Source organism: Herpailurus yagouaroundi, unplaced genomic scaffold (genome assembly GCF_014898765.1).
Source record: "Herpailurus yagouaroundi ecotype Mexico unplaced genomic scaffold, PumYag 188, whole genome shotgun sequence".
Taxonomy (NCBI): domain Eukaryota; kingdom Metazoa; phylum Chordata; class Mammalia; order Carnivora; family Felidae; genus Herpailurus; species Herpailurus yagouaroundi.
The window spans coordinates 19,649,740-19,669,482 of NW_024412419.1; the positions used below are offsets into that span (position 1 = coordinate 19,649,740).

Sequence of the window (19,743 nt, forward strand, 5' to 3'; positions counted from 1 at the left end):
AGCCGCCTTCCGGCCCGGCCCGCCGAGCCTCCCCGCGGCGAGCGCGGTGGCGCCCGCACCTGCCCCGCGCCCTGCCGCAGCCCCGGCCAGTCGCTTCACCCACCTGGCGCCCCCGCCGCGCCTCCCGTACGTCACAGCGCGACCCCGTGCCCCTCGGCACCCGCAGCGCGGGAGCGAGCGGACGCCGGGAGACCCTGCTCGGCAGTCGCCGCCGCCGCCCGGTTCGTCGCCAGGCCGCCGACAGCGAACCTGTTGCGCAGCGTGTCACGGCCGCTCGGGCTTCGCGGCGCCGCCTCAGCCCCACAACAACATGGCGGCCACGGCCTCCGCAGGAAGCCGGGGGGCGGGGAGGTAGGCGACGGGCCGGGCGGCTGACGGCCCGCCCGCCAGCCCGCGGCCGGCACCGACTCCCCCACCGTCGGGAACCCGAAGTTGGCCCGCGCGCGGCTCCTCACCCCCAAGAGTCCCGGGGCACCGAACCCCGCGGGCCTGGTGCCAGAGTTCCGCTCTCCCCTCGGGGAAGCCCCGGGACCCGGCAGCCCTTCCTGGACCAGCGACGGCCCACCTGGCTCCTCCTCCCCGAGGTGACATGTTGAGGTTGGGTGGTGCGTTTCCTGCCTCTGCAGAACCCCCAGGGTTTCAGGGAAGGCCTAGCCAAGTCTGACACATGCCTGTTGCACCCCACATGGGGTGCTCTCCGGCGTCTTCTCCCTCTCTCGGGTTAATGCGCTGATCTGAGCTGGGATTCTCCTAGAATGGGAATCTGGGGCAGGAGAAGGAGGCTGTTCCTGCGCTTGTTTATGGGTCTGTTACAGCCCGCAGAAGAACTGACCATACCCAATGGTCATCCATTCAGCATTCCTCACTTCTCTGTAACACATGACAAAGGCCGACAAGGTAGGGAGGGACCTCCCCACCTGCCTCCACTTGGGAGAGCAACTACCCCATATACTCTCATGCGCAGTAAGAAGACGTTCATCTCTACCCAAACTCCACTACCTGCAGGTCTGAACATTCTTCCCCACGCTATAGTTGCCTGACAACTGAAGATCAGAGTATCACCTTTTTCTCAACCCTTCTGGTCCCTGGTCTCCCCACAAAACACCAGACTTCAAGTTACTACCATATACCTTTGCCCTTAACACAGCATTCTTCCAAGAGAAAGGGTTTCTGTTAGCTGGGGTTAGAGGAGGAGTCACTGTTCCTATGGGTGTAACAAAATGGGGTTACAAGACCCAATAATTCTCTTGGCTTTTTGAGGCAGAGTGGGGCTGGTCCCAGATACAAAACTCATGTCCCCGGGGGGGGGGGCCGCCCCAGGGGGGGAGCAGATAAAGGAGAAATTTGTGCAGATCAAATGATCCCATGGCTTCATTACTTACCTGTTAGGGCAGGTGAAGATGGCAAGGCTGGCCTGAGAGGGATGGCTCCAAAGCTTAGGCCTATCTGGCCAGCCAACCCGTGTGAGGGACTTAGCAAACATCAGTGATGATAAACAGGCTTTTCCCGCTCTCACACTCGGTGTTTTTCCTAACTCTTCGGATTAGGACCTAACCAAGACCTGACAGACAGGTCCTGTGCTTCAGTGACATAGTGAGACCTGACTCCTTTGTGTTAGTCCAGGAAGTCTCTTATCTACTGGGGACCAGTCAATCTGCAAATAAGCCACCCAAGCTAAGGACAACACTCTTGAGCATATGGTCTCATTCTCATGGCAGACCTCACCAATTAATTGTGGTACTCCCTTTCAGGGCCCATATTTAAGGGTCTAAACCTCTGAATCCTTCTCAACATAATGCTCCAGAGACTTGGCCTAGTGTGAAACCTGTTTTTTTTTTTTTAATTCTTGATAGGCAGATAGCCAGTCTCTATATCCCTCCCACCATTTGGTCAATGCCATTTGTGTTTTCTGGGTTCTGGACCTGGGGAAATTCACCGAGTCCTTTTTCTTTCTGAAGGAGGTGCTGAATCCATGGCTGGATAAAAATGAAGTTTGTAAAAAGGAATATTTATAAAAAAATAAAAAATATTTCAACATCTCCCTAAAATAAGTAAAAAATTTAGCAACCTGTCATGGAAATTGGTGTCCTGTATACAACTGGGAACCTGTAGTATCCCGACTGCTAAAACATTATATCTCAGGGTTCCGTAAGGAATCTTGAAGCCAATTTGTCCATCCTATCCTACTCATTCAGTATTTATGATTTACATAGGTGACATATCCACCATCCTACTTCTTTGACATCCTCTTCTACTCACAGATCATACCTTGGAACTGTATCTGTAATTTCTCTCCTTGGTATTTCCCAGTATTTCCCAGATCCCACCACTCTTGTTTACCTGCAGCCTAATGGGTGATCAGATACTTGAAGGAACTAAGTCCTACCTTAGACATATAGGCATACCTGTTAAATCTAAAGAAGATTAGGAATTACTATAGTATGAGAAGGCTGAGAGGTCAAGAAGGGGACTAGGTATCTTTTTCTTCCCCAGCTTCTTCCACAATTTAGGATAGAGTCTTGGGTCTATTCCTGGTAATCTAGCTTTTACCATGGGAGCATTTAATCTCAATCTGTTTTCCTTACCTGCACTGATTCTTCCCACCCCAACCATATATATGCTATGTTCTATCAATCTCTCTTTGTTTTAATTAATTAGATTCCATCCTTAACCCCATTCCTACTCAGTCTACCCTCAGAACAAACCCACAATGGTGGGAAGAGGCTATAATAGAGAACATAAGCAATTTCAGAGTCTAAGCATCCCATGAGATAAATAAATTATCTATCCTATAGAGTAGGAAGGCTATGAGAATCTAGAGCTCATATGTAATGCCTCCAGTAGTAGTAAATCTCCAAGACAATGCAATAAATAAATAATTTAGGACTTCCCTTATTGTTTCTTTCTTTTTTTTTTTTTAATTAATGTTTATTTATTATTGAGAGACTGAGAGACACAGAGCGTGAGCAGGGGAGGGGTAGAGAGAGGAGGAGACACAATCTGAAGTAGGCTCCAGGCTCCGAGCTGTCAGCACAGAGGCTGATGTGGGGCTTGAACTCACAAACTGTGAGATCATGACCTGGGCCGAAGTCAGACGTTTAACTGACTGAGCCACCCAGGTGCCCCAAACTTCCCTTATTGTTTCTTGTAGCGCAGGTCTGTTGGGTACAAGTCTTCTTTGTTTTATCCAAAAATGTTATTTTACTTTCATGTGAGAATTGTATGTCCCCTGAATATGGACTTCCAGATTGACAGGGTTTTTTTTCTCTTTCAGCATTTTAAAGATGTTTTTCCATTCTCTTCTGGGCTTCTTGGTTTCCACTGAAAGTCAGGTGTTGATCAGATCATTTTCTCCTCTATGTAATATGCTATTTTCTCTTGCTGCTTTCAATGTTTGCTCTTTATCTTTGACTTTCAATAACTTAACCCTGATGTGCACCAGTGTTTTGTTTGCTTGCTTGTTCTGTGTGGCATTCATTTACAATCCTGTATCTACAAATTTCTGTCTTTAATCAATTAGGAAAAATCTTAGACATTATTTCTTTAAATTTTTTTAATGTTTATTTATTTTTGAGAGAGAGAGAGAGAAAGCAAGAGAGCATGAGCAGGGGAGGGGCAGAGAGAGAGGGAGACACAGAATCTGAAGCAGACTCTTCACAGAATCTGCACTGTCATCACACAGCCCGACATGGGGCTCAAACCCACAAACCTTGAGATCATGACCTGATCCAGAGTTGGGCACTTAACCGACTGAGCCACCCAGGCATCCCAGACATTATTTCTTCAAATACTTTTCTTCTGCCCCATTCTCTCTCTCATCTCCTTCTGGCATTACACGTATATTTGATTGTTTGCTATCATCTGGGTTCATATAGATGTAGCAGTATTAAACTACTATTGAACACCAGAAACACCTGCTCTACCTTCCTGGTCGTTAGGGCATCTGAAGATAGGAGCATTGTGCAGTGGGAATCTAAAGCTGTGCCCCTTTTACCTTCTGTCTTTGGTGGGAGTAATCTGCCTCTATTGTTAGCAACTGAGCTTTTTAGCCAGGGTGTCTCTTTTATTCTGTAGGAAAAAAACCCTTAAAATGTCTCTATACTACTCTTGAACACACACACACACACACAGATACAGACATACCCGCACACATTCTATCAGAATGATTCTATTTCTTCTGAGAAATAGCTGGAAAGTGAGGTTTGTCTCTTTTTTAGTCTCTTTTTTCTTTCAAAACCCACACAAAAGAATAGATGTGCTGACAGTCATTCTTTGTGCATATAGAACATAAAGTCAAAGTCAATCTGGGAAACCAAGCTGAGGCTGCCCTAGTATTTTGACCATAAGAGCAGTTGAAAAGCAGGTCAGGGATATGGGAAGTCAGGGTCCTGGAAAAGGCCTAGGGTTTCATCTGGTATGTATTTGCCGATTCATTAATTTGATATTTGTTTTCATTCAACAAATAGTTATTGAGAACCTATCATGTTTTAGCTACTGGAAACAAGGAGTTAGCAAGGAATTAGCAGTAGTGGAAGCAGCTGACCCAATTCAGAGGCATGGTTAATGGGCCAAACTGGTTCCTTTGCTCTGTTACCGGCTTGGTAACCTCCTGCATCCTATTTTGGAGCCCTGGCGTAGATGAGAAATATGGAAGAAGCGGAAATACGAATGATTTAAGGGGAAAGAGGAGGGAAGGGAAATTCCCGAGCACGCAGGAAGGAGTGTTCTCATTATTGGGCCACTTGTGTCATGCAAAACTTGAGATGCTGGCTTAAGGCCTGATGGTACTGGAAGAGGTAGTACCAGGCATATTAGAGGGGAAGTCAGCCCAGACTTGGCTCTGGGCCAGCACAGCAGGGTGGAGCCAAAGGCCAGACTGGGGCAAGGCCCTAGAGCTCTGGACAGGACGTGCCCATTCATGACTGAAGCACTAGGGGCTTCCAGTCTGGCAGGTGTAGCTCAGGGAAAGGGAATCCAGCCTGTATTCAGAAGTCAGACGTGCTTCCTGTCTGGCACATTTGCCCAGCTGTCTGTTCAGTTCATTGCTGCCGTCTCCAGCACAAACCTGGAGCGATTCCAGTTCCCTTCTTGTAATAACCTCACTAGTATTTATGTGGCATTTTGCACTTGATGGAGTAATTCTGTTATTTCATTTAATCCTCACAACAATTCTGGGAAGCAGGGTAAGGATCTGTTTGTGATCATCTAACCTTGGTTGGTATGAAAGGAAAGAGGTGAAATCAGGCCTCAGTCTTGTGTGGGTAGTTTTCCCATGCCCAGTTGTTGTGATTTTTCTTTTTTCCCTTTTAAATAGAGAAACAGGCTATGCTATTCTGGGTTCAGATAGCAACAATGTTTTTGTTTAAAACCTACAGTGGATCAGATCATTTTGTACTATGTGGCCCAGTCTAGCTGGACAAACATTTTTATTTCTAGAATTACCATTTTCTTCTTTCTAAGTAAGATAATATCTTGAGCCAATGAAATACAAGAAAGACAACTGCCCCTACACTGGCCCCCACCCCCACTCACAGGAGAGAGAGAGATGGAGTTCTGTATTTGCTGTGGTGCAAGGGTAGATCCCTGGCAAACGGGAGGCCACATTTTGTTCATTTAGATGATACCCTTATAACTTGCCCTGTCTTGATTTACCCCAAGAACAAGATGAACATCTAAAAATTAGGGAAATTAAATCACTGCCCAAAATGGTGTCAGCAACCTCAGCTTGGTTGCCATTGTCATCCACCCGAGGGCAGAATGACCAGAATTCTCCACCCAGGAGAACCTCTGCACTGGGACTCAGATGGAGATTAGGATTGGGTGCTTAGAGCTATTTGCCATTTCTTTTGTTTTCCCCTTTGTGTTGCATGTATCCAATAAATAGGCCTTGTTCTTTTTCAAGTACCTATAGTTTAAAAATGTTTAATTCGGTAGAATCACATAAGAGGGCAAAGAAGCACAAAAATAGACTTGCTCACAAATTAATTGAACCTTAGAAGCCATTCCTCAACAGGTGGATGTTTGTGCCTTTTTTGCATAACTTGAGTGTCAAAAAAAGTACAGCATTTGAATGAAGTCATTCAGCCATAAGTGATGAGAATGGCTACTATCCAGTTTTCCTAACATTTAAGCACCGCGACCATTGCTTGCCTAGAGTGCCTGGCACATATAAATATAAATACAAATATAGTCTCTAACAAAAGGTAACAGTGCATGCCAGGTATTATAAACCGCACTTCACAGGTGAAGAAACTATCATTTAGAGAAATTAGATCATTTTTCCACAATCACATATTTAGAAAGTGGAAGAGCTAGAATTTGAATCCTTATTTTTATAACTACCAAGACCATGGTCTTTCCACCCTACAATACTTCCTCTCACTGTATTACAGCATTAGCAGTTTCTCTGTATTAAATATACATGAGTAGGAAATTCCAAAGTAATTTATCTTGGAAGAACAGTTCCCCAAAATATGAAGATGCAAATAGTAGGTCAGGTTCCACTGTGCAGTTGACACATGGTGTCATGCTCCTGGAGCATGTGATTCCTGCCACTGCAGTCAGGAATTCATGCCACAGTGCACTCCTCTTCTCTGTGTTGGCCATGGATTTGGAGGGTGTGACTTAGATGGTCTTATTCCTTATTTTCCTTTAAGAGTCTGTCATGTAAATACTTTTTAAGGAGAATCCCACCTGATCATTTGAAGAGGAGTAGAAGCAGTGGCCTTAAAGATGTACACTCAGTCTGGCCAGTGTGAGCCATAGCAGTTAATTAAATGAACATCTTGCCATTCGCGACCACCCACATTGACCCAAGGTAATTTAGTAAGGTCAGATTACTCAAAATACTTAGAAGAGCTTCATTACATTCCAAATAGACAGCTGAAGGAAAATAAAATCTTAATGTCTGTGTCTGATTTTCAATTCTGTGAAACGATCTGACTACAGAACATTTTTTTTCTTCTTTATTGAGGTATAACTTGCAGATCGTAAAGTATACACACTGTAAATGTGCCAATGCCTAGATTTTACATAAGTGAAACACAGTATGTACCTACCTGTGCCTGGCTTCTGCCCAATGTTATAGACAGTCCATTTGAAGCAACAGAATTTTTACCCCACTTTGAAATGCTTCCTACAATTCACTCATTTGTAGGAGGAGAAATTTTTTTAAAAGATTTCAGACGAGGGGCGCGTGGGTGGCTCAGCTGGTTGAGTGTCTTTTGGCTCAAGTCATGATCCCAGGGTTGTGGAATCCAGCTACCACATCAGGCTCTGTGCTGAGTGCAGAGCCTACTTGAGATTCTCTCCCTCTATTTTCCTCTGCCCCTCTCCCCCATTTATATGTGCTTTCTCCCTCTCTTAAATAAATAAATAAATAAATAAATAAATAAATAAATAAATAGGTAGATAGATTCCAGACTAAGTCATCTTTAAGAGATTGCCTATTATTTTCATCAAGAAGTAATTAGTGAAAATCTTTGTGTAAATGTTTTGCATCCATTCATCTCTCCATCTCTCATTTTGTTCTAAAAAATAATTGCAAGAGAATTGAAAACTCTTTGTTTTCAATTCTCTGTTCTGGAAAATGCCAGCATTGTGTTGGTATTTAAGAAAGTTGTTGACCAACCTCCCCATATCCAGCAATGTTTTTATTTTCTAAAATTCACTTTTTTCTTGAGAAAAAAAGGGGTTTTATTCCATTTTATTTTTATTTTCCAAACAGCATTATTTTACTAATTCTATAGTTTTGAAGTACAGGTAGATTCTAAATAATGCAGTTGCATCATAACAACAACTCAAACCTCTTTCATTTTCCTCCTAGGATTTGTGTATTTAAAAATATACTTATTATTTGACTGATTCATCGCATAATTTTCAGCTTTTCTTCACTTAAGGTAAAGTTATAAATATTTTTCCATGATAGCATATCTTCTGTATTTTCCACATTTATCTTTAGAAACTGCATACTTTCTCTTGACTAAAGTACTGTAATTTACTTAATGATTCTCCTGGTATTGGCTGATTTTAATTTTTCATTATTATAAATTACATTTTCTTTCTAAACACCTAAACGTATATAAAAAACATTTCACAATAAATGTTTTCATAGGTACCATTTTTCCTTCTTTTGGCGTTCATCGTTAAAATTAATTCTCAGAACTGTAATTGCTGCATTAAAATAATTATTGATAGTTTCTATAAGACTATTATTAATTTACTGTCATATCAGCGTAGGAGTGTACCAGTTCCACTACACCCTCCTCAAAATGATATTTCATCTACATTTAAAAATTGTAATTACGAGGCAAAATAATTTTTCAATTTAACTTGTTTTTCTTAGGTCATTATGATCTAACTTGATGGTCAACATTTTTATACTTTTATGAATTAATAAAAAGTAATCTTTCGGGGCTCCTGGGTGGCTCAGTCGGTTGGGCGTCTGCCTTCTGCTCAGGTCATGATCTCGCAGTCCATGAGTTCGAGCCCTGCGTCGGGCTCTGTGCTGACAGCTCAGAGCCTGGAGCCTGTTTCGGATTCTGTGTCTCCCTCTCTCTCTGACCTTCCCCTGTTCATGCTCTCTCTCTCTCTCTCTCTGTCTCAAAAATAAATAAACGTTAAAAAAATTAAAAAAAAAAAGTAATCTTTCTTCTGTGAATTATTCACATTCTCTGTTCATTTACGTATTATGGTATTCCAATTTTACCAATTCATATACAGTAAATTCTTTTAAAACATTGAGATATAATGGGCATATAACCTTGTATACAAACACATACAAACTCGATATTTGCATGTGTTGCCAAATGATCACCACAATAAGTCTTGTTAGCAACTGTCACCACACATAGTTACAATTTTTTTTTCTTGTGATAAGAACAAAGATTTACTGTCTAACCAAATCTAAAAAAAGATTTCATAGGTAAGTGAGATCATAGTGGTATTTATCTTTCTCTGTCTGACTTATTTAACTTAGCATAATGACCTCAGGGTCCATCCATGTTGCCACAAATGGCAAGATATCATTCTTTTTATAGATGAATAATATTCCATTGTATATAAACATATTTATACCACATTTTTAAATTTATTCATCCATTTATGGATACTTAAAAAAATTTTTTTAATGTTTATTTTTGAGAGACAGAGAGAGACAGCATGAGTTGGGGAGGAGCAGAGAGAGAGGGAGACACAGAATCCAAAGCAGGCTCCAGGCCCTGAGCTGTCAGCACAGAGCCCGACACGGGGCTTCAACCCGTGGACCGTGAGATCATGACCTGAGCCTAAGTTGGCGCTTAGCCAACTGAGCCACCCAGGTGCCCCCATTTATGGACACTTTGATTGTTTCTATGTCTTGGCTATTATAAATGTTTATATTTATTTTGAGAGAGTGAGGGAGCATGCACATGTGCACTCCAGTGAACAGGGGAGGGGCAGAGAGAGGGGGAGAGAATCCCAAGCAGATTGCACACTGAGAGCACAGAGCCCAACGTGGGCATTGATCTCACAAAGATGAGATCATGACCCGAGTGGATATCAAGAGTTGGACACTTAACCAACTGAGGCACCCAGGTGCCCCTATATCTTGGCTATTATAAATTATGCTGTAATGAACATGGGGGTGATATATCTTTTTGAGTTAATATTTTCATTTCTATGAATAAATACCCAGAAGTAGAAATGCTGGATCATATGGCAGTTCTATTTTTAATTTTTTGGGGAACCTCCATTCTGTTTTCCATAGTGGCTGCACCAGTTTACATTCCACCAACAATACACAAGGATTCCCTTTTCTCTACGTCCTTGCCAATACTGGTCATTTCTTCTTAATAATTCCCATTCTAACAGATGTGAGGTGGTGTCTCATTGGTTTGCATTTTCCTGATTATTGGTGGTGTTGAACATCTTTTCATGTACCTGTCGGCCCTCAGTATGTCGTCTTTGGAAAAATGACCATTCATATCCTCTGTTCATTTTTTAATTTGATTTTTTTCTTTTAAAAAAAAATTTTTTTTAACGTTTATTTATTTTTGAGACAGAGAGAGACAGAGCATGAACGGGGGAGGGTCACAGAGAGAGGGAGACACAGAATCTGAAACAGGCTCCAGGCTCTGAGCGGTCAGCACAGAGCCCGACGCGGGACTCGAACCCACGGACCATGAGATCATGACCTGAGCTGAAGTCGGACGCTTAACCGACCGAGCCACCCAGGCGCCCCTAATTGGATTTTTTTTCTATTGAGTTATATGAATAATTCATATATTTTGGATATTAACTCCTAGTTAGATCCATAATTTGCAATTTTTCCTCCCATTCATTATGTTGCCTTTTCATTTTGTTGATGGTTTCCTTTGCTATGTAGAAGCTTTTTGGTTTGATGTAGTCCCACCTGTTTATTTTTGCTTTTGTTCCCTTTGCTTTTGGTGTCAAATCCAAAAAATCATTACCAAGAGCAATGTCAAGGAGCTTACTCTCAATGTTGTCTTCTCAGAGTTTAGGTCTTACATTCAGGTCTTTAATCCATTTTATGTTAATTTTTGTGTATGGTGTAAAAAAGCGATCCAGTTTTATTCTTTTGCATTTGGCTGTCCAGTTTTCCCAGCACCACTGACTGAAAAGGCTGTCCTTTCCCCATTGTATATTCTTGGCTCCTTTGTCATTAAATTAATTGACCATATATGTGTGGGTTTATATCAGGGCTCTCTGTTATGTTCCATTGATCTGTGGGTCTGTTTTTATGCCAGTACCATATTGTTTTGATTACTATAGCTTTGTAGTATAGTTTGAAATCAGGCATTGTGATGCCTCCAGCTTTGTTCTTTCTCAAGGTTGCTTTGGCTATTTGGGTTTTTTAATATTTTGTGGTACCATATAAATTTTAGGTTTGTTTGTTTTATTTCTATGAAAAATGCCATTGGAATTTTGATAAAGATTGTGTTGAATCTGTAGATTGGTTTGGGTAGAATGGATTGTTTAACAATATTAATTCTTTCAATCCATGAGGATAGAATATATTTCCATTTATTTGTGTCTCCTTCAGTGTAGGTCTTTCACCTTCTTGGTTAAGTTTTGTTTTGGTTTTTTTTTGAGTATAAGAAAACATAAACAGATGCTTTAGTTATAAAGCTTACATAAAACTTAGGAATTTTGCTTTTATTATTTTTTTCCACTGAGAACTTATATTTGGGACCTTCTTGGTTAAGTTTATTCCTAGGCATTTAATTCATTTTTGATGCAATTGTAAATAGGATCATTTTCTTAATGTCTGTTTCTGATAGTTCCTCATTAGCATATAGAAACACAGCAGATTTTTGTGTATTAATTTTGTATCCTGCAACTTTACCTAATCCATTTACTCTAAAAGTTTTTTGGTGGAGTCTTTAGGTTTTCCGATATAATATGTCATCTGCAAATAGTGACAGTTTTACTTCTTCCTTTCCAGTTTGGATGCCTTTTATTTCTTCTTCTTACGTAATTGCTCTGACCAGGACTTCCAATGTTATGTTGAGCAAAGGTGAGAGTAAACGTCCTTGTCTTGTTCCGTAGACAATGTTGCTGTGGGCTTGTCACATAAAGCCTTTATTATGTTGACGTACATTCCCTCTATACCCACTTTGTTGAGAGTTTTTATCATAAATGAATGTTGAATTTTGTATAATGCTTTTCTACATCTATTGAGATGATCATATGATTTTTCTCTTTCATTTTGCTATCGTGGTGTATCATATTGATTGATTTGTGAATGTTGAGCCATCCCTGCTTTCTGGAATAAATCCCACTTGATCATGGTATGTCATCCTTTTAATCTATTATTGAATTTGGTTTGCTAGTATTTTGTTGAGGATTTTTTGCATCTGTGTTCAAAATATTGGGCTATAATTTTCTTTTCTTATGGTGTCCCTCTCTGGTTTTAGTTTCAAGGCAATACCAGCCTTGGAAAATGAATTTGGAAATGTTCCCTCCTCTTATTATTAATATTTTTTTTGAAGAGTTTGATAAGGATTAATTCTTCTTTAAATGTATAGTAGAATTCACCAGTGAAGACATCTGATCCTAAACTTTAGTTTGTTGGGAGGTTTTTAACTACTGATTCTATCTCCTTACTAGTAATCAATCTATTCAGATTTTCTATTCCTTCATGATTCAGTTTTGGTAGGTTGTGTGTTTCTAAGATTTATCCATTTCTTCTTTTTAAAAAATGTTTCTTAATGTTTATTTTTTGAGAGAGAGAGAGAGAATTCAAGCAGGGCAAGGACAGAGTGAGGGGGACTTAGGATCCAAAGCGGGCTCTACATTGACAGCAGTGAGCCTGATGTGGGGCTCAGACCCACAAACTGCAAGATCATGACCTGAGCCAAAGTCAGACTTTCAACCGACTGAGCCACCCAGGTGCCCCTATCCATTTCTTCCGTGTTGCCAAATTTGTTGGCATAACTGTTGAGAGTAGTCTCATGTCCTTTGTATTTCTGTGGTATCAGTTGTAATGTCTCCTCTTCCATTTATTTTATTTCATTCTAATTTTATTTATTTGAGTGTTCTCTCTTCTTTTCTTGGTGAATGTAGCTAAAGGTTTTTCAATTTATCTTTCCAAAGAACCAGCTCTTAGTTTCATTTACCTTTTCTTTATTTTATTATTTTTTATTTTAGAAAGAGAGAGAGTGTGAGTGGGGGAAAAGGGGCATAGGCAGAGAGAGAGAGAGAGAGAGAGAGAGAGAGGGAGGGAGAGAGGGTGAGGGAGAGAGAGAGAGAATTTTAAGCAGGCGCTATGCTCAGCATGGAGCTTGATGCAAGGCTTGATCCCACAACCCTGAGATCATGACCTTAGCCGAAAGCAAGAGTCAGCTGCTCAACCAACTGAGCCACCCAAGCACCCCTCATTTACCTTTTCTATTGTCTTTTTACTACTTATTTCTGCTCTGATCTTTGTTATTTCCCACTTTCTACTAACTTTGGGCTTCATGTTGTCTTCTTTTTCTAGTTCTTTGAGGTGCAAATATTATAGATCTAGCAACCTAAAATAAGGTTGAATCTTTCAGTTCCAATTCCAAATTGCTTGGGATGAAACTCTGATGGTCCAACTTAGGAACACTTCTGTTCCGATCAACTGCAGTCAGGGAGATAGAATCAAAGTGTGTAAACATGTCTGACTGGATCTACTCTTGTGATTTTGGCATTTAATGTCTGGAGGAAAAAAGGAAAGGAGGAACAATATAAACCTGACAGATATGACAAAAGATTTCTCCTGTAATATTTTTGTCAGGCAGACATTGGCACTGATGGCAATTTTCTTATGAAAGAAAAAAAATAAATATCAAAATGTCTCTGCAGTATGCTAAGAGTCTTTGGGACTTTTGTTATGGTGGCCACGATATATTTTAGTTTTTTCAGATGCTTAAGGAGAAGCTGTTTGATTTATCATTTGGGACAAGAGAGAGTAACTGAAATTATATTACAACTCTAGCATTCTCTTTTTAAGTTCAGTGTTCTTTCCCAGAGCAGTGACAGTGACATTGTTAGAAGTTAAAGCAAAAAATATAAAGTTGTAGGGGTGCCTGGGTTGCTCAATCTGTTAATTGTCTGACTCTTGACTTTGGCTCAGGTAGTGATCTCATGGTTTGCAGGATCGAGCCCTACATCGGGCTTCTTGCTGGCAGTGCAGAGCCTGTTTGGGATTTTCTCTCTACCCCTTCCCCTCCCACTCCCCCTCCCCCCGCTCTCTCTCTCAAAATAAATAAATATATACATGTATACAAACAATAAAATAAAAATAAAATTCTATCCTCCAGCCAACAAATTTTAGTTAGAATTATGGTAACTTCTGGGCACCTGAGTTGGTTGAGCATCCAACTCTTGATTTTGACTCAGGTCATGATCTCAGGGTCATGGGATCAAGCCCTGCACTGGGCTCCATGCTGAGCATGGAGCCTACTTGAGATTCTCTCTCTCTCCCTTTGCCCCTCTCCCCAGCTAATGCTCTCTCTCTTTTTCTCTAAGAAAGAAAGAAAGAGTGAAAGAAAGAAAAGAAAGAAAGGAAGGAAGGAAGGAAGGAAGGAAGGAAGGAAGGAAGGAAGGAAGGAAGAAAAGTTATGGTAACTTCTTAGGGATTTACAAAAATGTCCTTGAACTTTGTGTCCTTCAAATTTAGCCTTGCTTTTAATTTGATGTAGTGCACAGTCTGAATTGATTTGGTTTGTCATTCATATAGTAAGTCTCAGCACAGGGAGCAGGTTTTGACATGTACTAGAAGCTCACACTGAACTCTCAATACTTAGAAAATAATAATTAATGGTTAGGTACTGGGTATTTGGCCCAAAACTCTAATTAACTTTGAGAGCTATTTTGGTGTGTGATGAAAGTGAGATGTGAAAAACTTTTCATGGCTTCTTAGAAGGAGTCAGGAATGTATCCACTGGCTGAGAAATGTTGAAATTTGGAATACATAAATATAGTTGCTTGATGAATGTGAACATCAGGTGGTTCTCATGTTAGGAGTTGTAAAAACATTTATACTAGAATAAATGTCATCAAGATTGGATTAAGAGTTTAGAGGCCCTAAAATTAAAGTACCCATGTGTGAAATTAAAACAAAACACCAGTATACACTAAACTTTAAAATCAGGAAGTCCAATTCTATGATTTGTTTATCTTGTCATTTTGCATGGTGATTATTGCAATGCTTTTTTTTTTAACTCTTGAATATTGAAGTATTTCCAAATAATTGTGTGTGTGTGTACCCGCACATGCATGCATGAATACAGTGTGTGCATGTTTGCACACATGCAGATATGCATGATCAAGGCATGCCTTTGCTTCAAGTACACTAAGATATGCTTAGTCTGCTTTTTGGATAATCCACAGTGGCTACACCATGTTCTTCAGAACTCGGAACATTAAGTGGATTGTATGGATTTTGGTTCCAATTACAGAAAATTTGAATAGATAAGTTGGCAAGCAAGGACACTACACCAAAGGGCAACTCCTTTACGACTCCTCAAAAGACAGCTGTGCCTGGTGTCTTCTACCCAATGTGGTAGGGGCTCAGATTCATATTGGAGCATAAGAATTTTGCTCCGATATGATCCTGATTGAGGAGCAAGTGAGCAGCTGGTGAAGGCCTTTTCGTGTGATGGTTCCTAACTTCTTCAACAAAAACTCTTTTCATTATTTCCCCTCCTGATTTGAAATATCTTTTAAAAATGCATTTAATATTTAAAAGTTTGTTGTATGTAAATGCATATTAAAATGCCCTTTACAAGGGGCGCCTGGGTGTCTCGGTTGGTTGAGTGTCCGACTTTGGCTCGGGTCATGATCTCACAGGTCGTGGGTTTGAGCCCCACCTCGGGTTCTGTGCTGATAGCTCAGAGCCTGGAGCCTGCTTCAGATTCTGTGTCTCCTTCTCTTTCTGCCCCTCCCCCGCTCACGCTTTGTCTCACTCTGTTTCTCAAAAATAAATGTAAAAAAATAATAAAAAAAATAAAATGCCCTTTATGAAAGGAAATTAAGAAAATAAGAATCTTCAGACTTAAACTGTCAGAATACAACATTGCATAAGAAAAAATAGTTAGAAATTACTTTAAAGAAATGGAATGGCTCCGGTTCTGAACAATATGACTGTAGATGTTAAGGGTGCAATCTGAAGGAAACGGAGGTTTGTTAGTCTGGGGAGATTTTTATTAAAGGAGAATCTCTGAGATAATATTTCGCAGTGCCCATCCATCTACTATTGTCCTAGGAAGAGAGAATCTCAGACTTGTGTTTATAGTTCATGGCAAGGCCATGTTTATTGAGAAGGTTACTGCCTGCCTGAGTCAGTTCCCATTAAACTTTCCAGTTACTGCCTGCCCCTACTTTGATTCCAGGCCTAGCAAGCAGCATTCTAATCACAGTCTGGTTCCCTATGTCACCACACAAGGAAAAACTGTGCTGGTCATGCTTGGAGTGCTGTTCTGGCCTATGTGACTGTGATCATTCTCAGCACAAATTAATACATCATCCTAGTTTGTTCATCAGTGAATTTGAATCATGAGAGATGATCACAGATGGGCTGACAAATGGGATTTCAGAGCCAACAAGGCCGAGAGCCAAGGAACTTCACCAAGGAATGTGGCCTTTAGACTCTTGGAGGGCCAAGAGTGTGTCCAATTCATCTCTATCCCCAGCTTGCAGCACAGGGCCTGGGACCCAGCAGAAACTCAGTGCTCACTTATCTAGGCTAGACATTCATTAATATTAAAGCCCATTTTATAATTGCAATCTCATTTTATAGTTACTCAAAAGCGTATGTTCATCAATGAGAGACTTACACAATACTTTTAAAAAGTTACCTAGGTAATATACATTTTTAAGAAAATTATAAAATATAAATAAAAAGAAAAAGTAGTTATCCACATTTCAATTAGTTAGAGAAAACCATTGTTAAGTTTTTGGTTCATACCCTTTGAGACTTTTTTAATGCATAAAATATTATATATATATATATATATGGATACATATATGGATACGTATATGGATATATACATATGTATATGTGTATATGTATCCATATACGTATCCATATATATATATATATATATATATATATATATATATGTTTTACAAAGTGCAAAATACCATTAAGCAGTTTTGTAGCTTATAGGCTTTCTACAACTTAATATCATGTGACATGATAGGAGCTTAGGGCTATACTATAACCCACAGGATTCTTAGCAACTAATTGGTATACCAGATGCAGCTTTTCTGGTCAGCTCCACCATGCTTTTCAGTCCCAACTATTGTCCCTCCACACCTAAGCTCTAGCTTCTCCCTGACTTCCTGCCTTCCTTCCTGCCTTCCTGCCTTCCTGGTCTTGAAGTTCCTTCAGGGAACCTCTGAGTAGGTTGTATGATTGCCAGACAAAATGCAGGATGCTCTGTTAAATTCAAATACTAAACAATGAATATTTCATGAGCCAATAGTGTAAAAAATTATTCTTTCTCTGAAATTCAAGTTTAACTGCATATCTTGTATTTTTATTTGCTAAACCCGACTGTCTTCCCTGGGTACTCTTTAATACCATCTGCCCTAAATCTAGTAAAATTCCTCAAAGTGTCTGATATTTATTTGTATGTTTCTCTTCTGTATCATCAGTGCTGATACAGAATTTTTCTTACTCTATATTTCTTTGGCCATTTTGCGGGGGGAAGGGAGTGTATGAAATAGGGAAAGGAATCAACCATGTCTTCTCAAGCTGCCATCTTTTTTCCAGAATTATGAAAGTTTTATGGAAACAACAACAGCAACAACAACAACAACAGCAACAACAACAACAACAACAGTGAATTTGAAGGCTATGAAGTAGGAGATCATTCATGGCATATCATTTGGAAAAAATAGGTTACAATGCATGTGTATGATCCCATTTCATCTACTTCAAAATGATAGAAATAATTTTTAAATGAGATTCTAAACCCAGACCTCAATTAAACTTCTGGTTATGCCTTTCCACCAGTTTTACCTTGGAGTGGTTATATATAGTCTTTCTGAGTCTTTTCCTCATCTTTAAGGGGACATATAATCTCTTTTGTAAGTTTATTTCAAGTGATAAGGTAACAAGTATATTGCCTATAGGCCTTCTCTACTTCTCCACTGAATGGAAGAGCACATACAGAACTGTCTTAATGATTGGATTATTCTATAGTTCATTCAATTTTTGTTTTTTATGACACATTCTAGGGAGTCTTAGATTAAGTTTGGGAATATGATTCAATCTATTTTCTAGGTCTATAAAGATAAAGGGGCTTTGGTATTTAGATATGTATTTTCTAAATCAGATTGGATGTTCACATGTGGTATATGTATTTTCTGTATATTCAGTTATATATCATCAAGGTTAGTTGTGTGTGTAAAAGAGAGATTTTGGATTTTGGATTCCCAAATACTCCACCAGCCATCCAGATGGACAGGACACCTCACTAGATCTCTGAGAAAAAATGCCTGAATAGAGGATAAGGACATTATTTACTCTTTTACAGGCTGGGAATTTGGTCCAATTGCTATTCTAAGTTTCTGTTAAGCCAGGCAGGACTTCAAGATCCAAGGCTAAGTAAAAAACAGGCCTTACAGGTCCTTTGCCCTCGGGGGCCATACTTTAATCTTATCCTGGGAAGGGCAAGGAAAAGGATGGAAAAGGAAACCTAGGAGAAAAAGGACCCTTTCTCCCTAAACCCCAACAAAGACTCTCTCCTTGACCAAGCTTTAGTTGGATTCCTCTGTGCCCTCTTCCTGACTGGACCTCAACTTTGGCCTCCCTCTCAAGGCCCCTTGCCTGGTCTGCACAGCCCAGTTTTAGCAAGAATCCCACAAAGTCAGTTGAGAGAGAATCCCCCACCTGTGATATCTGATCAGCCTCTATATCTGATCAAGTTCTTCATTCCCCACCTTTGAGTCTTAAGTCCTTGGCCTGCCTTAGAATCCTGCTAAGTCAGTTTAGCACGAAACCCCTTACTCTTGGTGTCTTCTCTAGTAATTTTCCAACCAGTGACCCATTCACTCTGTTCCTTGGCCATCGATACCCACTTGTCCTTATCATATTCAGAGTTCAGCCTGATGTTTCCCCCCATTTGATAGTATTGATACTATTACAACATTCGTGAATAAAGTCTTTCTTACCATTTTAACAAGGGTCAGAATAATTTTTCATTTTTTCTCACATTTATTGAGATATAATTGGCATAAAACATTGTGTAGATTTAAGGTATACAATGTGATGCTTCTTAAATTTTTTTTTCAACATTTATTTATTTTTGGGACAGAGAGAGACAGAGCATGAACAGGGGAGGGGCAGAGAGAGAGGGAGACACAGAATGGGAAACAGGCTCCAGGCTCTGAGCCATCAGCCCAGAGCCCGACGCGGGGCTCGAACTCACGGACCGCGAGATCGTGACCTGGCTGAAGTCGGACGCTTAACCGACTGCGCCACCCAGGCACCCCCAATGTGATGCTTCTTATACACATTTATATTGTGAAATGAATAACATCTCACATGGTACTTTTTTTTTTTTGGTGTGCTGAGAACTTTTAAGATTTATTCTCTTAGCAACTTTGAAGTCTACAATATTTTTAGAATAATTTTTTCTTTAACAACTGTGGCAAATCCAGCCTGGGCTACCTCAGAAAACCACTTTTTTTTTTTTTTTAAGATGCAAAGATTTAAAGAGGAGCCAGAAAGAAAAGACATTCCATGTGTAATGAAATGCTTTTAACCTTTAGTTCCTACTATATTTTGCTCCACCTTAGCAATAAAGCCCCCCAAAGACCTTGACCCTGTGTTAAATTTCTCCTTGCTAGGGAATGGTGTTTGTGTGTGGAAATCCTTGGGCTCCCTCTAGTGGTTAGAATGAGCATCCAGCACTGACTGGTAAATTACCTGCGTGGGGGGGGGGGGGGGGGCGCGGTTGTTGTTGCTGGTGTTTTGGTGTTAAAGTAAGGAAACTTAGAGTGTTGCTTTCCCTCTCCAGGGAGCTTAGCAGAGTATCAGAAATGTCCTGTCTGTACCATCATGCAGCTGATTCTTTAACCCTTTCTAGCTCTCCCCTTGGGACTCATGAAGTGGATAGGTAGTTCAGCCCTTTTACAAAGGTTCCTTTGATGTTCTATCCAGGGAGCCAGAGTTAGGTAAAGACAGTCTCTCAAATGTAGCCCAACTGTTTTTCCAAGTGTGCTCTGTGGACCACGTGCACGAAAATATGCTAGAGTGTTTCTTTA

At 40.3% G+C, this 19,743-nt stretch overlaps 2 protein-coding genes across 13 annotated transcripts in view; one reads left to right on the forward strand and one right to left on the reverse strand.

Annotated features, from left to right (window-relative positions):
- ITSN2 (intersectin 2) overlaps positions 1 to 1,447 on the reverse strand; it is a 158,460-nt gene extending 157,013 nt beyond the window's left edge. For 8 of the 12 annotated variants that reach the window (XM_040496179.1, XM_040496193.1, XM_040496190.1 and 5 more), the window contains exon 1: positions 104 to 205. The gene's annotated coding sequence lies outside the window, so the exon portion shown is untranslated. Of the gene's footprint in view, positions 1 to 103; positions 206 to 455; positions 555 to 1,382 lie in introns of those variants that run through there. The other 4 variants (XM_040496185.1, XM_040496175.1, XM_040496188.1 and 1 more) reach the window with 3 other exon arrangements.
- The window catches only part of LOC121044511 (serine/arginine repetitive matrix protein 1-like), a 42,065-nt gene that overhangs the window by 570 nt on the left and 21,752 nt on the right, over positions 1 to 19,743 (forward strand). Inside the window, exon 2 of the mRNA XM_040496872.1 lies at positions 3 to 584. Within this exon, the coding sequence (XP_040352806.1) occupies positions 3 to 584 (582 nt within the window). The remainder of the gene's footprint in view (positions 1 to 2; positions 585 to 19,743) is intronic.